At 55.0% G+C, this 19452-nt stretch overlaps 2 protein-coding genes across 2 annotated transcripts in view; both read left to right on the forward strand.

Moving 5' to 3' along the window:
* Positions 1 to 5536, forward strand: part of LOC139009525 (uncharacterized) — a 28398-nt gene extending 22862 nt beyond the window's left edge. The window contains exons 7-11 of the mRNA XM_070413793.1: positions 3366 to 3426; positions 3603 to 3771; positions 3997 to 4268; positions 5153 to 5286; positions 5372 to 5536. Of these exons, the coding sequence (XP_070269894.1) occupies positions 3366 to 3426; positions 3603 to 3771; positions 3997 to 4268; positions 5153 to 5286; positions 5372 to 5536 (801 nt within the window). The remainder of the gene's footprint in view (positions 1 to 3365; positions 3427 to 3602; positions 3772 to 3996; positions 4269 to 5152; positions 5287 to 5371) is intronic.
* A 276-nt stretch (positions 5537 to 5812) lies between these two features.
* On the forward strand, positions 5813 to 17570 carry LOC139009526 (mastin-like). Its single transcript, XM_070413794.1, has 6 exons — positions 5813 to 5983; positions 10331 to 10391; positions 10538 to 10718; positions 10911 to 11167; positions 17091 to 17278; positions 17400 to 17570. Exons 1-6 carry the CDS (start codon positions 5813 to 5815, stop codon positions 17568 to 17570), a joined length of 1029 nt encoding a protein of 342 aa, XP_070269895.1.
* Positions 17571 to 19452: the final 1882 nt, after the last annotated feature.

Genomic DNA, 19452 nt, shown 5'->3' on the forward strand with positions numbered 1-19452 from the left:
ACAACATTGATCAGCTGCCTCCTGCACGCCCCCTACTGGGGATTGGGCCAGCAACCTGGGCATGTGCCCTGATCAGGGATCAAACCGGGGACCTCTTGGTTCCTGGGCTGACACTCACCTGCTGAGCCACAGCAATCAGGTGCAACAATACTTTCTAAGGAACAGAAACAACAGTGTTTATTAACAGTTCAAATGCTGACTCACATCTGTCAGGCTGGTTGGCTGGTGGACTAGTTGATTCTGTTCTAAGATGACTGGGCGGAGACCTGGGCTTCCCAGATGCCAGTCCTCTGATTTGCTGGGACCAAAGGTTCTCTAGAGATGGATCCTTCACCCTCCTCCTGGGGTGACCCCGACTGCAGGAGGGAGAGGACGGCCTGGGTCCTGACCGTGTGTCCAGCCTCCTGGCTCTCACCACCTTCCTCTGAGCTGGGTGACCCTCTTCAGCCCCTGCCAAGATCTGAGTTGCCTGGGTCCCTCACGTTCAAGGTGGCCCCATCTGCATGTGTCCTGCAGAGTGAGGTGGCTTCACCCAAGCACCAGAACAGGGGGTTGCACTTCTCCCCAAGCCCCTCTTCTTCATCCCCTCCATCTGATTCCCAGCGGCCCCTCACGGATGCCGTCTCCTCCTTCTTTGCTGTGAGCTGATACCGTGCATTTGTCTGCTGCTGTGCTGTCACTGAGGCTGGTCTAGGAGGATGGGCATGTTGGCCGGGCCATTAGCCGCCCTGCGTCACTGGACGGCCACTCGGTTCCCATTCCCACAGCTTTATGGTACCAGCTGCCTAGTTTGCCTCACTCTGCCCTGTGGCTTCCTGGGAGACCCAGACCTGTATTTTCCTCCTGGCAAACTTGGGGGTCACTTTGAATGTTCCAGACTTTCCTGCAGTTCACATTCTATTAGGATTTTGGAAGAGTTGATATTGGATGACACCGTCTCCTGTTAACAACATTGAATGACATTTTATTTTGTGTGAGTGTCCTCCTCAAGGAAGTTTTGTGGTTGTCACGGACTCTAGATTAGGAATGTATGGACCTGGCCGTGAATGGGGTCTCTACCATATGGCATCGCATTAGCTATGCCTGGGGTTAAAGATGAGTTTCTCCTTCTTTCTCTCCTGATTTGTGTGTAAAACTTTTGTCTTCCATCTAGACACCTTGGGAAACTTAATCTTAGAACCTTTTCAGATGAGGCTTTTGGCTTTTCTGGGAGGAAGATGGTATTATCTGCCAATGATAGTCATGACATTTCCCCCCAGACCCTCAAACCTCTTCTTTCTGTTTGGGGCAGATCTGCTCCTAATGCCCAAATGCCGTCTTTTCCCAGGTCTGGCCCAGCTGGTTATCGCCCAGCCTGGTGCCGGGGGACGGGAAGCCTGGGTCCAGCATCAGGCTGGGCGCTGGGGCCTGTGGCCTCTCGCTGACACCTCTGTGACTTGCCTTCCTGTCATCTGGGCTGAAACCAGCCCCAAACCCACATCCACTGTTGAGGTGGGTGAAGGTGGGGGCTCTGTCCAGAGCAGAGGCATGGAGGGAGGAAGCCCCCTTATCACCCAGAGGTCTCCCCCCTGGGCCTGTGGGACTTGCTGGGTCTGGGAACCCAGCCCCTTCCCTCCTGGGTGCTCGCTCCCCCCTCCACAGGGCCCCCGCCATGTTGGATCCTGGTTGTTTCCTGTCAAGATCCCCAGTGTCCCCTGAGGATTCAGGGTGCCCCCGGAGACACCAACATCTCAGCAAGGATGACAGGGACTCTGGCCCCAGGAGGGAATGATGGGTTTCTAGAGACCTGAGCTCATCTAGGTGCTGCAAAGCATCCCTTGATGGTCTCCTCACTGGGCTCACGGGGCACAGAGGACCGGGCGTGGTTCAGGAGTGTGGGAAGCCCTCTTCCTTCTCCTCTCAAACCACTGTCTGGTCCTGTCCCATGCTTGGTGGAGAATGATTCTCAGAATGTCAAAGGGCAGAAAAGTCTGTCCCTGGGGGGTGGCTGGCCTCTGCCTGGGATTGAACTTGGGGGACAGAGCTCCTCCATTCAGAAAGCAGGGAGTGTGAGAGGGGGGTTGGCTCCCAGTGCTGTGGGGGTGCAGGCGTGTGCAGGAGGTGAGGAGAGGTGAGGAGAACTAGCACTAAATTGGCACCTCTCACACCCTTTGCTGTGCATTTTGACAAAGCTTGGTCATGCATAGGATGTATGAGGACAGCTGAGCAGATGCCTGAGTGTCCTGGGGCAGCTGTAACAGATGCCACAGACCCAGACCTTTAAATGAAACTTTATTCTGTCACAGTGTTGGAGGCTGGAAGTCTATAATCAAGGTGTCAGCAGGTCCCACAAACTCCAAAGGCTCCAGGGAAGCTGCCTCCTCCATCTCCTGGTGTTGCTGGCAAACTCTGTCTGCAGGTCCAGCGAGTCTGTCCTTTTTGGGGGACACTGGGAGCCTCAAAAGAAGGATGGGGGCAGGGGGGCACTGGGCCTGCTGCTCTCCTCCCCCTGCCCCTGCTCTTGGCTCAGGTGCCAGCCCCCATCCCATCCGTGCCCCTGCTCTGTGTTGTTTCAGAGCATCTGATTTACTTATCATTTATTTAGTTCCTCACCGAGGATATGCTTATGGATTTTAGGGAGAGGAAGGCAGAGAGAAGTGAGAGACATCGGTCATTTGCCTCTTGTACGTGTCCCGATTGGGGAATGAACCCTCATCTTAGGTATGTGGTCTGACTGGGAATTGAACTTGAGACCCTTCAGTGTACAGGATGAGCAAAGCATCTCATTTCTTTCTTTTTCATGTGCAAACTGTCAGCTTACCAGTGAAATGTTTCCAGACCAATATTTTTATTAGTTTTATTTTTAGTTAATCCTCACCCAAGGATATTTTCCATTGATTTTTAGAGAGAGTGGAGGGAGAGGGAGAGACAGAGAGAAACATTGATGTGAGAGAGAACCCTGACCAGGGCTGGGGAACCTGCAACCAAGGTATGTGCCCTTGACCAGAATCGAACCTGGGACCCTTCAGTCCACAGGCTGACACTCTATCCACTGAGTCAAAACAGCTAGGGCTCCAGCACCAATACTGAGTGTCTTCTCAGAGAGGAAACACCATGTTTCTTATCTGATAGCTGGTCTGCTGGTCACCACTGGTCCCACTGAAGGGATAAGCCGTGCCTCCTCCCATGCCCCACCCCAAAGGAGGGCGGCTTCCCCTTGGGCCTGTCTGGGCAGGAGGATAAAGGGGCTCTGAGGGTCCAGGACAGAGGCAGACAGACCTGGCATGGTGAGGACGCTGCTCAAAGCCCCATCTTCTCCCTTCCCAGGCTGTGTCCCCGCCCCACATCTCCTCACTGGCTCTCCTCCCTGCCCTCTCCCCCTGCAGATGCTGTGGCTGCTGGTCCTGACTCTCCCCTGTCTGGGGGGCTCCGTACCTGTCACCTCAGGTGGGTCCTGACCCCCAAGCCTGACTCTGACCTCTCAGAGGCCGCCCCTGGGATGGGTGGCGATCCCCCTCTGAGGGTGGCTCTGGGAGGGACTCAGGGTGGGGCCACGCTGAGTGCTGGGCAGCGGTGTCTGGATCCCTGATGGCTCCTCCTCTGCTTCCCAGATCCTGGCCCAGGGACTGAGATGGTGGGCATCGTGGGGGGGCATGATGCTGCCAATGGGGCGTGGCCGTGGCAGGTGGGCCTGTGGGTCTTTGATTCAACAAGTTCCAAGTGGAATCTCAATTGTGGGGGCTCCCTCATTTATCCCCAGTGGGTGCTGACCGCTGCCCACTGCATTCCAGGGTAAGTAAGTCCCTACTCTGCCAGCACCCGTGGGGGTGGACAATGTCGGGAGGCATGTGATGTGTGTTGGGGGCAGATGCTGGGCTGAGTGGCTGCAGACCCCCCACCAGGATTCAGCTCCCTGGTGCTCCTCTTGCCCACCACAGAGGGGAGGTCTCTGGGCTCTGAGGGGCTGGCACACTCCCTGCCACAGCCTCTCAGAAGCCTTTGGCCTTCTGTCCCCAGGGGAAACCCAGAGACTCGGCACATTAAGGTCCAACTAGGACAAGTGAGACGCTCATACAATGACAGTGTGCAGGTGGCTAGGATCATCCGCCACCCCAACTACAGCCTTGAGCAGGGACCAGAAGATGGGGCGGACGTGGCACTTCTCAAACTAGAGGCCCCCGTGCAACCATCTAACCTCGTCAAGTGGATCCGCCTCCCGCCAGCCTCCTCCGCATTCCCCCCAGGCACACGGTGCTGGGTGACTGGCTGGGGCCACATTGCTCCTGAAGGTGAGAACCAGGAGACACGTGGGAGTGGGAGGAGGAGACTGAGGGCGATGCAGGGGGCGGGCCGGGCTGTACAGAGGAGGCTCAGCTGGGGTCTGAGCTGGGCTCTCTCCGGGGTCTCCCTTGGGTGTAGGAGGCAGACAGCTCGAGAGGAGTCTGTTAAGGAGCAGAGACCAAAGTAGCAAGAGTGAGGCATGGCCATGGGCATCTTTTTAAAATAAATATCACCCAGGGATATTTTTTCCAATAATTTTTAGAGAGAGTGGAAGGGAGAGCGATAGGAAACATCGATGTGAGAAGCATATCGATTAGTTGCCATTCCAGCCCGGGCTGGGGATTGAACCTGCAATCCAGGTACTTGCCCTTGACCAAGAATCAAACCTGGGACCCTTCGGGTCAGTGCTCTAACCACTGGAAACACTGGCCAGGGTGCCATGGGCATTTCTCTCCCTCACTCTGCACCAGTCTGTGTCCTCCCTTCCGGGGGTCCCCGTTCTCCCTGAGTCTCGATAATGGGATGGAGAACGAGGAGAGAGAACTTCAGTGATGTGCTCAAGGATTCACTATTAAATGGACAAAGTCAAATTTGACAGTAGGGCCGTCACTGTGCCTTTCTTGGGGGAAAGCACTTGCTCTGATTTATCCCAATAAAAATTATTTGTGGATAAAAAAATATATTTCTCTGTTTCTTTTTGGAGCTTGGTGCCCACAGTGTCAGCCTAGAGATTATCAGCCCATTGGCCTCGAGTGAACCCAGACAGTTGGGGTCTTGGGTGACTCCCTGGGTCCCCCTGGGGGCACTTAGGCTCAGCGTGTGGTTCTAGAACCCGCGGCCTGTGACTGTCCGCCCCAGCAGGACCACAGGCTCACTGGGCTTCTTCTCACAGAGTCGCTGCTGCCCAAAAATCTGCAGGAAGTGGAGGTCCCCATCGTGGCGGATGAGATCTGTCGGCAGCATTACGGCAATCGTATCAAGGACGACATGCTGTGTGCTGGGAGCGAAGGCCGGGACTCCTGCCAGGTGAGACCCCCAGACTGTGGCCTCCGTCCGTTGCTCCTGCCTGCAGGGGCCCTGAGTACTGACCACCTGTCTCCTCTTCCCACAGGGTGACTCTGGGGGCCCCTTGGTCTGTAAATGGAGGGGTACCTGGGTCCAGGTAGGCGTGGTGAGCTGGGGGAGCAAGTGCGGTCTTCGCAACTTTCCTGGAGTCTATGCCCGAGTGACATCCTTCTTGCCTTGGATCCACCTTCATATTCATTCCTCTCCTTGAGCCTGGGGCCGGGCAAGGATGCTGCCCATGAGATGAAGACAGGCCCTCCAGGGTGTCTGGGGGACCCTCCCTGCTCCCTCCCAGTGCCAGCTCTTCATTGCACCTAGCGCCCCTCCAACCATCCCCCCGCAGCCCCTCTGAGATGCTCCTGCCTCAGCACCTCCATCAGCCTCTCTCCCCTGACAGGCAAAAGGGAGAGGTGGGATGTGCTCTGAAGTGGGGCGGGCACTGCAGGACTCCTGCCTCCTCCCCACCCTCTGTAGCTCATTAAACTGCATGAAAAACTGCTCTGGACTCAGTGCACTTACCTGTGGGCGTGACCAAGGCGGCCAGTGGGTGGTGGTGCTGCTGGGGGAGCCCAGGCTCTGGGAGGGGGACCAGGTGGGATGGCAGCTATGGCTGCAGCTGGAAGAGGGCGACCTGGCGGCTCTCCTGGCTGGGGTGGAGGTGAGTCTGCTGCCAGGGGCTGGAGGCCACAGCCCGGAGGGCCGCCCAGAGGGTGCAAACCGTCCCTCTTCCTCCTTCAGTCGCAGTCAGTGTGTCATGGAGGCTTTAATGACTTGGACATGGCCGCATGCAAACAGGAGGTGCTGTGTTTCCATGGTCACCGCTGCTCCCTCTGACCGGGGAGCGACAAATCCCCATTTTCCAATGTGATCAACTCCTGGGACCAAATGAAGTGCAGCCTCATTTCCACCAGATCCTCAGTCTCCCACTCTGAGCTTCTTCAGAGCAGGGCGGACCTGCAGGGGCCCTTGACTAGCCAGTCCCCCTCTTCCCCGCCCCACCCTCTGGCTCCCCCAGCTCCCGGGTCCTGGTTGGTTGGAGGCAGCAGAGAGGAGGGTGGAGAGGGGACCCCCATCCCCCCAAGGCCACTCTCCTGATGCTGGCGCACCTGTTGGAGAGACACTGAGGTGCACAGTCCCCTCAGGCCCCACAGAGCCCCTCCTTTCTCCCTGGGGGGGAGGAGCTCGCAGTGGACAGAGGAGCTTCAGTTTCAAATCCAGGGAGTGAGAAAGGGCTGTGGAGCACGCCCTGGCCCAGGCAGTGAGGTGCACTTCCTGCTGGAGTAGGATTTGGGGGGCATGACTGGTGCCCCTCTGGGGTGGGTCCTGCACCTGCAAGTTGGGGCCAGGACTCAGGAGGGCCTGTGGAGCCTGAGGCGGCCTGCACTGTGGGTGAGAGGGCTCCATACCCTGCAGCGACAGGCTGGTCCCCAGTCTGATTCTACAATGGGGTGGCGGCCTCCAGACCTTTCAGTGCCTGGCCCCTTCCTCCGAGGCCAGGGTGGAAAGCCCTCCTCTGTCACTGTGACCCGGACCGGGTCCTTTGGTCCTTTGGGGAAGCCTGGACTCTGAGTTAGGGAGAGTGGAAGCTCGGGGGGGGGGGGGGGGGGGGTCTGGGAGGGAGGGGGGCGGCTGATCAGGAGCTGCGTCCCCCATGTGCCCTGATGTGTGGGTTCCTGGGAGCCAGGAGCTCTCCAGGAAAGCCTTTTCCTGGGAAAATAAGGCCTGAGAATCTGCTGGAAGGCACCTCAGGCAGATGGCCCCTTGGGGATCTGCTCCGCACAGGGAGGGAGGACGGGGTGACACAGCACAGCCTGGCCCTGTGTCCTCACCCTCGGGTTCCAGGTACAGGTTTTGCCTAAGTGACTGCCTGTCCACGATGCCCTGGGGGTGGGCGGCTGCCAGGTGGTCCACACACATCCAGGTCCCCTGTGCGCCCCAGGAGGGTGTGGGCTGCCTGCCTTCCCATTGGGCTCTGGGGACTGTGAGTCTTTGTGGGCCTTTCCTCCCTGGGTGAGGGTGTAGTCAGACCTTTTGTGTTTCTAGGAGTAAAATTGAGGGTCTGAGTGACTCAGAGGCCAGCGCTCCCAGGGGAGGGAGAAGGACCTAGAACTTGGAGTTGGAGGGAAGGCTGGAGTGAGACACGCCTGGGCCTGGGGCTGTGCCTGCAGGCATGGCCATGGGGTGGCCCTCGCAGGACTCTCTCTCAGGAGGATGGGTTTAGGGCCGCTGCCCTCCCCGCACCCCCCCCCCCCCCCCCATTTGCCTGGAATCACAGCCTGAGCACCTCCCATCCTGGGCTCAGCAGGAATCAAAGTGGGCGGACCCAGATGCCTGGGCTGCAGATGGACAGGAGGGCATGTTGCCTCTGGTCTCTGAAATCTTTTCTGACTGAGCCTGGGCCTTCAGAGGTCGGTGACACTGAAGCAGCAGGGCTTTGTCCCCCAATAGAGACCCTGCAGGCCAGGTCAGTGCCCATGGGGACCATAGGGAGGGCCCACACAGTGGACCTTAAACTACAGCGCACAGGCCACATGCAAATACAAATATTGTATTTGTTCCCGTTTTGTTTTTTTACTTCAAAATAAGATATGTGCAGTGTGCATAGGAATTTGTTCATAGTTTTATTAAAAAAAACTATAGTCCGGCCCTCCAACGGTCTGAGGGACAGTGAACTGGCCCCCTGCTTAAAAAGTCTGAGGACCCCTGGCCCACACTCATTGGCTTCTTCTTGTCTGAAGTGACAAGAGACACCTTCAGGGCTTGGAATGGGACTCCATGCAGGGCCATGCCCTTCCGGGTGGACATCACACCTCAGTCACCACCAGGCTCTCCCCCTGTGTGGAGTCCTGAGGTCACAGTGACAGCCCCCGACTGGGGAGTGTGAGCTTAAAACAACACAAATGCATCCTCTTACCGGCTGGAGGCCAGAAGACCACAATCAAGTTGTTCTGGGGCCACAGCTACTCCCAGGCTCCTGCCTCCTGCAGCTGCTGGTGGTGCTGGGACCCTTGGTTGGGGAGGAACCCCTGGACCTCCATCCCGCCCTCCCCACCCTTCTGTGCTCTCCGCATCCTCACCTCTTCCCACAAGGAACCATCATTGGATTAAGAGCCTCCCCCACTCCACTCTGACCCCATAGAACTAGTTGCATCTGCACTTATTTCTAAAGCAGGGCAGGTTCTGAGGGACCGCACTGGTCCACACTGACTCCCTCACTGGTGAGGTTACAGGCCACCAAGGCTGTGTGCTCCTGAGAGGGGGAGCGCGCCCCTGAGGAAGAAGGGGCCTGGCCACAGGAAATCTTTAGGATTCCCACGGCCCAGCACCCAGGACCCCCCTCAAAACAACAGGCCAGTGAGGGTCTCTGCCCCTCTCAGGGAAGCAGCGTGCTCCCCACCTCACAGTGCCCTCCAGCCCGTGACGCTGGCCCCACAACAGGCTGCCGGCTCTGAGTGGTCCCAGTGCTGGACAGGGCTCTGCTGCAGGTACAGGCTGCCCTGGCCTCACAGGACGTAGCAGACACGATGGTGGTAAAAGTATTGGTGATGGGCAAGCCCCGGGCGGGGGCAGGACAACACAGGCCATGCAGCCTGCACTGAGGACTATTCCTGAGATGTGAGTGACAGCTGGTGTCTGGGTACACTGAGCTCCTTGTGTCTGGAGGCCACAGAGCAAGATGTGCCACCATCTTGGTAGGACAATGACACTGAGCACCAGGCAGAGGCAGGGCTGCTATGTCACAATGGGGGGACAGGGAAGGTGAGGGCCCTTGCGTGTCCCTTGCCACCCCTTCGTCAATGTGATGGCAGGTGGACACGTGCAGCCACCCGGCCTGAGAAGTCCCTGTGACCAGAGCTCAGCCCCTCAGGGATGGGGGTCTGGGTCGTGCTACTAGGTAAGTCCCAGAGTCAAGATTAGTAGCAAAGGGTGGGACCCAGGTGGACAGCGGAGGGGCCCTGTCGGCCTCAGTTGTACCCTGAGCCTCTGCTACCCAGTTTCCTGGGCAGGGACTCCTCGGTGTTCCTGTGGCCGCCTCCTCAGCACACGAGGCAGAAGGCGGTGGATTCTGCTGGACACAGAGCCAGGTCAGGTCCCCCTTCAGGGCAGGACTTGATGACAGCGTCTGGGATGCCTGGCAGTTCCTCTGGCTGCCGCGCCCCGGGAGGTGCCTCCTGGCTGGCGCAGGGAGAGGCAGGGGCTGACCCTGAGTCCCAGTGGGGCTGTGGCCTGGGTCTCCCTGTGGGCTGGTCAAGGTGTCATCAGCCTGCATTGTGCTCCAGCCTCGCCCTCTGCCCATCTCTGCTCTGTCCACCTGCCTCTGAGGTGCCTCTCCCTGACTTGTACCGGCATGAAAGCCCATCTTGGTGCAGCTTCCAGGGAGCACCCTGCAGGGGGCAGTGTGCATGGCCTCAGCTGGTGGCAGTGAGGGTGGCCATAGGCCACGTGCCAGGCCGATGGCATGCTCTAGTCAGATGGTGGCGAGCTCCACGCTGCCTCACAGGGTTCAGCGGATTCAGGGGCTGCCCTGTGGATCGAGGGCCCAGCAGCAGCTCTGGGGCTCTGCCTCCCTGAACCCGTCTGCCTGGGCCCAGCGCTCCGGGGCTTCTTCCAGCAAAACTGCACCCTCTCGGCAGCTCTCCTTGCTCAGGCCGCCGGCCTGGCTGTGCTTTGTGGCTGAGATCCATGCAGATAGAGATGGCTGCTGGCCAGTGACAGCAGGTGGCAGGTCTGGGGGAGGCAGCACCAGGGCCCAGCAGTAGCTCCTCGTCGCCTGCTGACTAACCCTCGACCTGGGTGGGCCTGAGAGAGGAGCAGCTTTCTCTGCCCATGGCCCAGCCAGGGGCCCCCGCCGGCCCTTCCTGTGCCCGGGGATGAAGGGGTGCAGAGAGGGTCCCAAGGAGGGTCCCTCCAGGTGAGGATGCCGCTGCTCAGACTCCGGCTTCTCCATCCCCACACGGGACCCGGGCCCCTGGTGGTCTCACCCAGGCCCCCGCCATCCCCGCAGATGCTGTGGCTGCTGATCCTGACCCTCCCAGACCTGGAGTGCTCCGTGCCCTCGTTCCCAGGTGAGTCCTGACTCCCTGTCCACATCTTCTGCTCAGGCTGCACAGGCCCCTCAGCGTCAACTCAGGTGGGCCTCCTTGGTTGGTCCTCAGAGAGACTGAGTTCGAGGGGCCCTGCTGGATGTCTATGGCGTCCCCTTTGTTCCCAGGTCCCGGCTCAGGAAGGCAGCAGGGTGGCCCCGTGGGGGCGCACAATGCCCCCGCGGGGAGATGGCCTTGGCAGGTCAGCGTCCGAAGGTACAATAAGGAGCTGGAGCTGTGGCAGCACCTCTGTGGGGGCTCCCTCATCCACCACCAGTGGGTGCTGACCGCAGCCCACTGCACCCAGCTGTGAGCATCACAGCCAGAAGCCCCCCAGGGGTGGGGGTGGGAAACTCACAGAGGGCTGATGGGAGGGGGGCTGTGGGCAGGGCCCTGGCTCTCGGGGAGAGACACAGTTAGTGCAGCCCCAGCCCTGCTGCTGTGCCCAGACTGGCCCTGCCCCGGAGGCTCCTCTGAGAGGCTCCTGGTCCCTCTCCCCAGGGAGGACTGGGGAGCCTATGGCCTCAGGGTTCAAGTTGGGCAGCTGAGACTCTATGACCATGACACACTGACAAATGTGACTAAGATCGTCCGCCACCCCAAGTTCAACCAGAGCCTGTCTGCAGAGGAGGGCGCGGATGTGGCCCTGCTGAAACTGGAGGCCCCTGTGACGCTCTCTGAGCGCATTGGCCTGGTCCCCCTCCCACCTGCCTCGCTGAGGGTCCCTGAGAGGAAGATGTGCTGGGTGACCGGCTGGGGTTACAGCAGCCTCGGAGGTAAGGCTCAGGGACCCTGCTGGGGTGTGGACACAGGGTAGCCCGCTGGGGGTGTGGCTGTGGCTTTGCTGACAACACTTTATTCTGGGCAATTTGGGGGAATCCTCCACCTTTTTCTTGTGGCAAAATGTGCATAACATTATACATGACATTGGTCAGTGCGCGGTTCAGTGGCGTTCAGCACATTCACCATGTTGTGCAGCCTCAGCACCACCATCTCCAGAACTTCTCCTCCTCACACACGAAGCCTGGTCTCCAGGACACGGTCACTGCCCCTCCCCAGGCTCTGCCAACCACGGAGCTCCTTTCCACTTCTGTGCATTTACCTGTTCTGGACGTTTCATGTAAATGTGAATCATGCAACGTGTGGCTTCCACGTGTTTGCCTTCTTTCACGAAGCAGGACGTTGTCAAGGCCCAGCTGTGCTGTAACCTGTGTCAGAACTGCATCGCTTTTTGTGGCCGAGTCACCTCCCACTGGGTGGAGGGAGCATTTTGTCGTTTTTCCTGAACGACAGACCATCTCCACCTTTTGGCTGTTGTGAATCACGCTGCTGTCACCTGTGTGTACAAGCACCGCCAGGGAACCTATTTTCAAGTCGTTAAAACATTTTTCAATGGCCCTAACTGGTTTGGCTTAGTGGATAGATCGTCGGCCTGTGGACTCAAGGGTCCCAGGTATGATTCCGGTCAAGGGCATGTACCTTGGTTGTGGGCACATCCCCAGTGGGGGGTGTGCAGGAGGCAGCTGATTGGTGTTTCTCTCTCATCAATGTTTCTAACTCTCTATCCTTCTTCCTTCCTCTCTGTGAAAAATCAATAAAATATATTTTAAAAAAACAAAAAACAAAAACATTTTTCAATGACAGTTTCTATTCAATATTATTTTGAATTAGTTTGAGGCGTACAGCATGGTGGTTAGACAATCATATACTTTACAAAGTGTCTTTCCCCCTGATATTTCCATACCCACCGGGCACCATCCACAGCTATGACCATATTATTGACTATATTCCCTAATCTGTACTTCACATTCCCTGTGACTATTTGGTAGCTACCAATTTGTTTCTTTTACTCCTTCCATTTCCCCCTCGGGCAACTACCAGTCTGTTCCCTGATCTATGAGCTTCTTTCTCTTTTGTTTGTTTGTTTGTTTGTTTGTTTCTTTTATTGTTTAGTTTCCACATATGGGTGAAATCATATGGTATTTGTCTTTCTGTGACTGGCTTATTTCACTTAGCATAATGGTAAGGTTTCTTCTATATGGCTGAGTAATATTTCATTGTACATACAGGATGGGGCAAAAGTAAGATTATAGTTGTTCATATGGAAAATAATACAATAATTAATAAATAATAATACAAGAAGAAACTCTGTATTTTGCCTACTCATAACCGTAAGCCTACTTTTGCTCCACCTTCTTTGTACCACCATGTTTTTATCACTTGTCTATTGATGGGCACTTGGGCTGCTTCCACATATTGGCTATTGTACATACGCTGCAATGAACATAGGGGGGCATATGTTCTTCCCAATTATGTTTTGGGTTTCTTCAGATGTACATCCAGAGGTGGAATGGTTGGGTCATAAGGCAGTTCCATTTTTAATTTTTTGAGGAACCTCCACACTGTCTCCCACAGGGCTGCACCAGTCTATGTTCCCTCCAACTGCATGTGAGGGCTCCCCCTTGTCCACATCTTCACCAAAACTTGTTGCTTGTTGATGTATTGATGACAGCCATTCTGACAGGTTGGAGGTGATTTCTCATTGTGGTTTTAATTTGCATTTCTTTAATGATTAGTGACATTGGGCATCTTTTCATATGTCTGTTGGCTTTCTGTATGTCCTTCTTTTGCTATTTATATCTTATTTTCTACAATTTAATTTACTGTGGTGACATTGGTTAACAAGATTATAGAGGTTTTCAGTGTGCAGTTCTATGGTACATCATCTGTATCTTGCATTGTGTGCCCATCACCCAAAGTCACATCTTCTGTCACCTGTATTGACCCCTTTACCCTTTCCTCCCACCCCACCCCCTGTCCTCTGGTGACCACCATACTGCTATCTGTATCTATGAGTTTTGGTTTCTTTCTTTTTCTTGTTTGTTCATTGGCTGCTTTCAGTTTTATATTCCATATGTGAGTGAAATCGTATGGTTTTTAACTTTTTCTGTCTGACTTATTTAATTTGCATGATGTTCTCAGGATCCATCCATGTTGTCCTAAATGGCTGTATGTCATGTTTTCTGATGGCTGAGGAGTATTCCATTGTAAACATGCATCACACCTTTCTCCAATCATCTAGCAAAGAACACTTCCGCTGTTTCCATCTTGGCCACTGTAAACAACGCTGCAGTGAACGTAGTGGTGTATATATATATATTTAAATATATTTTTATTGATTTCAGAGAGGAAGGGAGAGAGATAAAGAGATAGAAATATGAATGATGACAGAGAGTCATTGATAGGCTGCCTCTTGCATGCCCCCTACTGGGGATCGAGTCTGCAACTCAGGCATGTGCCCTTGACCGGAATTGAACTCGGAACCCTTCATTCCCCAGGCTGACACTCTAGCCGCTGAGCCAGACCAGCTGGGACAAAAGATAGCCTTGCTGGGTAAAGTAGTCTTGGTTGTAGATTCTTGCTCTTTATCACTTTAAATATTTCGTGTCAATCTCTTCTGCCTGAAATGTTTCTGTTGAGAAATTGGACTTATGGGGCCTCACTTCAGTAACTGTCTTTCTCTTACTGATTTTAAGATTGTCTCTTGGTCTTTAACCTCTGCCATTTTAATTATTATGTGTCTTGGTGTGGGCCTCTTTGGGTTCATCTTGTTTAGGACTCTCTGTTCTTCCTGGGCTTGTATGTTTTTTTCTTCACCAGGTTGGGGAAGTTTTAAATCATTATTTCTTCAAATAGGTTCTCACCCCCTTGCTCTCTCTCTCCTTCTGGTACCCCTATGGTGCAAACGTTATGCGTTCTGTTGTCCCAGAGCAGCGGTCGCCAAGCTTTTGGACCTCACAGACCACCCGTGGTCCGTGGACCACCAGTTAGTGATCGCTGTCCCAGAGGTCCCTTAAACTATCCTAATTTAAAAAATCTTTTTTTCTTTTCACTATTTTTATTAGGTAATTTCTGCTACCTTGTCATTTAAATTGCTAATTTCACTTTGTGCTTTATCTAACCTGCTATTGATTCCTTCTAGTGTATTCATTTCAGATCTCATATTTTTCATTTCTGACTGTTTTCTCTTATGGTGTCTAGTCCTTTCGTTATGCTCACTGTCTCCCTATTGCATCCTCACTGAGCTCACCCACCTTCCCCTACGTTCCGTGAGCATCCCTAGGACCATTGTTTTGAACTCTATATCTGGTACATGGCTTGTTTCCATGGCATTTAGTTCTTTTTCTGGGGATTTCTCCTGTTCTTTCATTTGGGGCATGCTTCTTTGTCTCCCCATTTTGGCCGCCTCTCTGTATTTGTTTCTCTGTGTTGGTAGATCTGCTATGTCCCCAGTCTTGGTAGGGTGGCTTTTTGAGTACATGTCCTGTGGAGCTCAGTGGTGCCCCAGGAATGTCCCTTTGTGGGTTCGTGGAACCCTCCTGTTGGAGTTGAGTCTTGATTGTTGTTGGCCTGTGGTAGGCAGGGTTGATCCTCAAGCTGACTGACTGAGTATTGACCTGATCACACTGTATGAGCTGCTGTGAGTAGGCTAAACCCATGAAGCAGAATTGGCCCCAGCAGGGTCTGGTGCCTGCGGAGATCTCCCTTTGAGTGTGCCGCTTGTGGAGCTAATTGGTTGTACTCTGATGTGGGCTGGTTCTGGGGCCTCCAGGGAGGAACTGTGGTGCACATCAATGTCAGGCACTGCCTGTGACCAATCCTGGGCTGCCTGTTAGACGCTACGAAGTGCTCCATAGTTGGTGGCTCCCTCTGGTAGCCCTGGGTGCACGTGGGAGGGGCCAAGCTGCATACTGAGGCTGATTCCCAGCAATACCAAACCTGCGTCAGGACACAAAAGGCCCAAAGCACCCCAAAATCTGCCTCTTCCTGCCAGTTGCCATTAGGCTCAGCACTGAAAGTGCCTCCAGCTAAGCTAGCTTCTCCAGGAATGTCCCTTGTGTGGGTGAGGTGAGCCCTGCTGTGGTAGTTGAGATGCATGAGGTAGTTTCTCAATGAGTCACTGGGTTGTGGCGAGTGGTGTTCATCAGGTTGATACAGATTCAAACTCAGCGCCAGTGCTGGGTGTGACAACACTCAATAAAAGGCTCAGGGCACAATAAGACCAGCCACCACCACCCAGCACCCACCACCCACCAGGTGTCTTCAAATCTTTGCAGTGGGGTAGGGTCTCTGGGTGTCATCAGGGTGAGGCCAGTAGAGTTCCTCAGGATCACACAGATTAGGATTCACAGTGAGGAGGGAGGGGTCGGTGCAGTGGAGCTAAACGGGTACCTAGAAAAATGGCCCTCACCTCAGAGATACACAACTCAGTCTCTCCCTGTGTGTCTCCAACAGCCCTGGAGTCTGCTCAGACCTCCTCCAGAGCTTCTGAGAAAGACTGTGTGGGCCCAGGCTGGTTGCAGCTGGCAGACTCCCCAGCAGGGCATGTGCTTGGTCGGGTGGGACCACTGGGAGCCTGGAGGAGGTGGGGGCAAGTGCGTTCCCCCAGGCTGATGCCCAATGGAGGGGATGTTCAACTCAGGAAAGACGGCATCTGTCGGCCTATGGGAGAGGACTCAGCCCAGGATAATGGAGGCTGCCCCTCCAGCCCTCTCCCTAAAGCCATACAACCAATCTCTCCCTGTGTGACTCCTGTCCACTCTGGGCTGCTATAGGTCCACTGGAGCCCAGTCAGGTTGAGTACCTGCCATAGAGATGTTTGTGCACTGGCCCTTTAAAATGGCGTCCGGGTGCCTGGCAGTTTCCTGTCTCACTCTGGCAAGTGCAGTCCCCACGGATGTTCACAGGCAGATGTTGTGTAGCTCCTCTTCCAGGCACTGGTGTTCCCAGCTGGGAGCTCAGGACGGGGTGGAGACCCCTCCCTTCTCAGAGGGGACCTTTGCAGCTGAGGTGTCCCTCCTAACCCTCAATGCAACCCTTTCTGTGTCTCCACCCTCCCTACCCGTCTCCATGTGGCTCTTCCATGTGTCCTTAATGAGGAGACTTCTTTTTCATCCAGTCTTCAGTTGGTTATTCAGGTTGAGTGTCTATAATTTAGTTGTGATTCCGATTTGGTCCTGGGAGGAAGTGATGGTCACTTCCACCTACTCTGTCTCCATCTTGGATCCCTGTTTTCAGTTCTTTGGGGTACAGACTAGGAGTGGAAGTTCTGGGCCATGTGCTAATTCTACATTTGGTTACTAGAGGGGGGATTTCCTGTTGAGCCTACATGTGTGCAGAGCTGGGGTTTCATGATCAGATTCATGGACACTGAGGACACAGGTGTTTGCTCTGCCAGGCCCACAGGCCCTCCCGAGGCTCTAGCTGGGTCCTCCCCTTGCACCGTGGGGGTGTGTGGACCTTGATTGTCCTCCTGAGGATGAGCCAGTCTGGGAGCGAGAGGCAGGGCCTGTCGTGATCTCACAGTGCCCAGGTCCCTCAATCAGAATGAAGACCCACCCATCAGCGCAGGAGTGTCTCCTTCCTGCTGTGATGCATTTCTCTGGGGTGAGCCCTCATCCCTTCCTTTTCAAGGAGAACAATCCTGGGATAACTCTCTCCTCAGGTCTGTGGAGCCCAGACTGTGGCTGATGAAGTGCTGCGTCCTAGAACTGAATGGGCGTAGTGGATGCTGGGAGCTCAGTCCCAGGCCAGGTGTAGCTGCTCTAGACCGAAGAGTCAGAGCCCAGAAGGACTGGAAACAGTACCTTGTTGTTGGGAAGGAGCAGAAGCCTGGACCAGCCCTGGTTCACAACCAGCCCCTCCCCACAGCTCCGAGGCTCTGGCCCTACCAGCTGCAGGAGGTGATGGTTCCCAGTGTGGGGAACAGGGTCTGTAACCAGCGCTACCAGAACTCTTCCACCAACACTGGCCAGATCATCAAGGATGACATGCTGTGCGCTGGGAGTGAGGGCCAGGACTCCTGCCAGGTGAGCCCCACCTGTCCCGTCCTCTGTCCTCTGTCCCCTCCTGGACCAGGGAATCGGGACTCAGAAGCTCCATGCAGTGGCCCGTGTGGAGATGTTCACTGAGTCCTGCCTCTCCCCACAGGGTGACTCCGGGGGCCCCCTGGTGTGCAGCTGGGAAGGCACCTGGGTCCAGGTAGGGATCGTGAGCTGGGGATACAGCTGTGGTCATCGCGACTTCCCTGGGGTGTATGCCCGGGTGATGAGCTTCATTTCTTGGATCCGGAAGTATGTCCCTCCGCCCCCTGGATCCTAGATGAGGCCAGGCAGGGTTCCCATGATGGGGAGACCCTCAATCTTCCTTGCTGATACCCCTGCTTCTTTCCCAATTCCAGCCTCATCCTTCCACCTCATCCTTCGTCTCACCCTCCACAGTGTCAAGAGCCTCCTGCCCTCTGGGTCCCCTCCTGTCCTGACTTTAGGGTGGCAGACACAGGAGATGCTCCGCAGGCTGGTGTCTCTCACAGTAGGGGGGCCAGGACAAGGGGCCTGGGCCCATGGCCTCCTGCTCACCCTGTGATTCCTATTAAACTTGGACAAGCCAGTCCAAACCGTGGCTGAGATGGTGGCATGGACTCATCATGATGGTGACTGAGGGCGCAGTGGGGGCCTCCCTGAGAGTCCCCGGGTCCCAAATCTCTGTGTTTAGGATTGAGGAGGTTTCCAGGGCTCAGTTCCCTGTGATGGCATTTCTGGGAGCTCATGCGGGTTATGCTTGTCCCGGTGTCCCTCCCTCCACCCCTCCACTTCCTCTTCCTTCTTCCTCCCCAACCTCCTTCCCCTGCTTCTTATTTTCCTTTTCTGCTCTTCTATGTTCTTCTCTCTCTCTTGTTTCATACGTGTTTCTTCTTAGTTCTCTTCTCTCTTCCCCTCCCTCCCTCCCTTAATTATCCTTGATCACATGTGCCCAGCATGGACAAGGTCTCCGGGTCAAGGAGTCACTGAGTGGGTTCCTGGGCCCCTGGAACCCACAGGGAGGTGAGGACAGACATAACCACAGCACCGAAGTGAGTGTGGGACACGGTGTGGAGGTGAGTGCTGAACACAGAGCTGGGGGGACACAGGGCGTAACCAGCCTGGACCTGCTGGGAGGGTTTGACTGGGCTCAGCTGCCAGGCCCAGCTCATGAAGCATGAGCAAAGGTGGGCATTAGGGGAGTAGGGCTCTGGACAGAGGGACAGCGTTGGTGGGGACAGAGGTGGTGGGGACAGAGGAGGTGGTTACAGAGGTGGTGGGGACAGAGGTGGTGGGGATAGAGATGGTGGGGACAGAGGTGGTGGGGACAGAGGAGGTGGGGACAGAGGAGGTGGGGACAGAGAAGGAGGGAACAGAGGTGGTGGAGACAGAGGAGGAGGGACAGAGGTGGTGGGGACAGAGGTGGAGTGGACAGAGGAGGTGGGGACAGAGGCTTGAGCTTCGAAGGGATTTGGGGGGTGGACTACCATTCACAAAGTGAGCTTGAATGTTGGCTTGTTTGGTATTCAACATCAGCATCTCAGTAACAGAGGAATCATGAAAAACCCCATAAAACATGAAAGTGCTTCTTGTTAGATGGTTTGAGAGCCTCCAACTTCAGAGGCTCTAAAGGAAATGACGTCAGACGCAGGGGATTGCTGATCAGCAACAGGAGGTGGAAGGAGACCCTGGAGCAATTCCTTGGAAGTGGTGAGGAAACATCACCATCAACATAAAATTTTATTCCCAGATAAACTGTCACACAATATGGAGGAAAAAAGGGTGACATTACAAAACAGAAGACACAGAGTGTCCTATCACCTGCAGGCATTCATTAACAGAACTATTTAAGGATTTATTCCAGGAAGAAGAAATACTAATTCGGAGGAATGGTGTGGGACAAAGGAAACAAAGCATTAATGGGAAAACACACTGCATGCCATTCTCCAGACACCCCTGAGTGGCCATAAGCATTCATGGGCCTCCTTCATAATCAGAGGAAAACTGAGGGAAATAAAGGACATGCAGTGTCACACTCATCAGGTTGGAGAAAATGAAAAAGTGCAATAAAACCACATGTTTGCAAAGATGTTGAGAAATGAGCAGCTCATGTGCGGAATCTAAAAAAACACACAAAGCAAATGAAGAAAACAGAAACAGACCCATAGATACAGAGAACAAGT

The sequence above is a fragment of the Myotis yumanensis genome, unplaced genomic scaffold (genome assembly GCF_028538775.1).
Source record: "Myotis yumanensis isolate MYYU_CA2020_CCGP unplaced genomic scaffold, mMyoYum1.0.hap1 SCAF_4, whole genome shotgun sequence".
Lineage (NCBI taxonomy): Eukaryota > Metazoa > Chordata > Mammalia > Chiroptera > Vespertilionidae > Myotis > Myotis yumanensis.

Coding starts and splice junctions, on each gene's coding strand:
- LOC139009526 (XM_070413794.1), top strand. CDS start 5,813: ATGAAAAACTGCTCTGGACTCAGTGCACTTACCTGTGGGCGTGACCAA. Junction 10,719..10,910: donor GCAGCCCACTGCACCCAGCT/GTGAGCATCACA, acceptor CCCTCTCCCCAG/GGAGGACTGGGGAGCCTATG. Junction 17,279..17,399: donor AGGGCCAGGACTCCTGCCAG/GTGAGCCCCACC, acceptor CTCTCCCCACAG/GGTGACTCCGGGGGCCCCCT.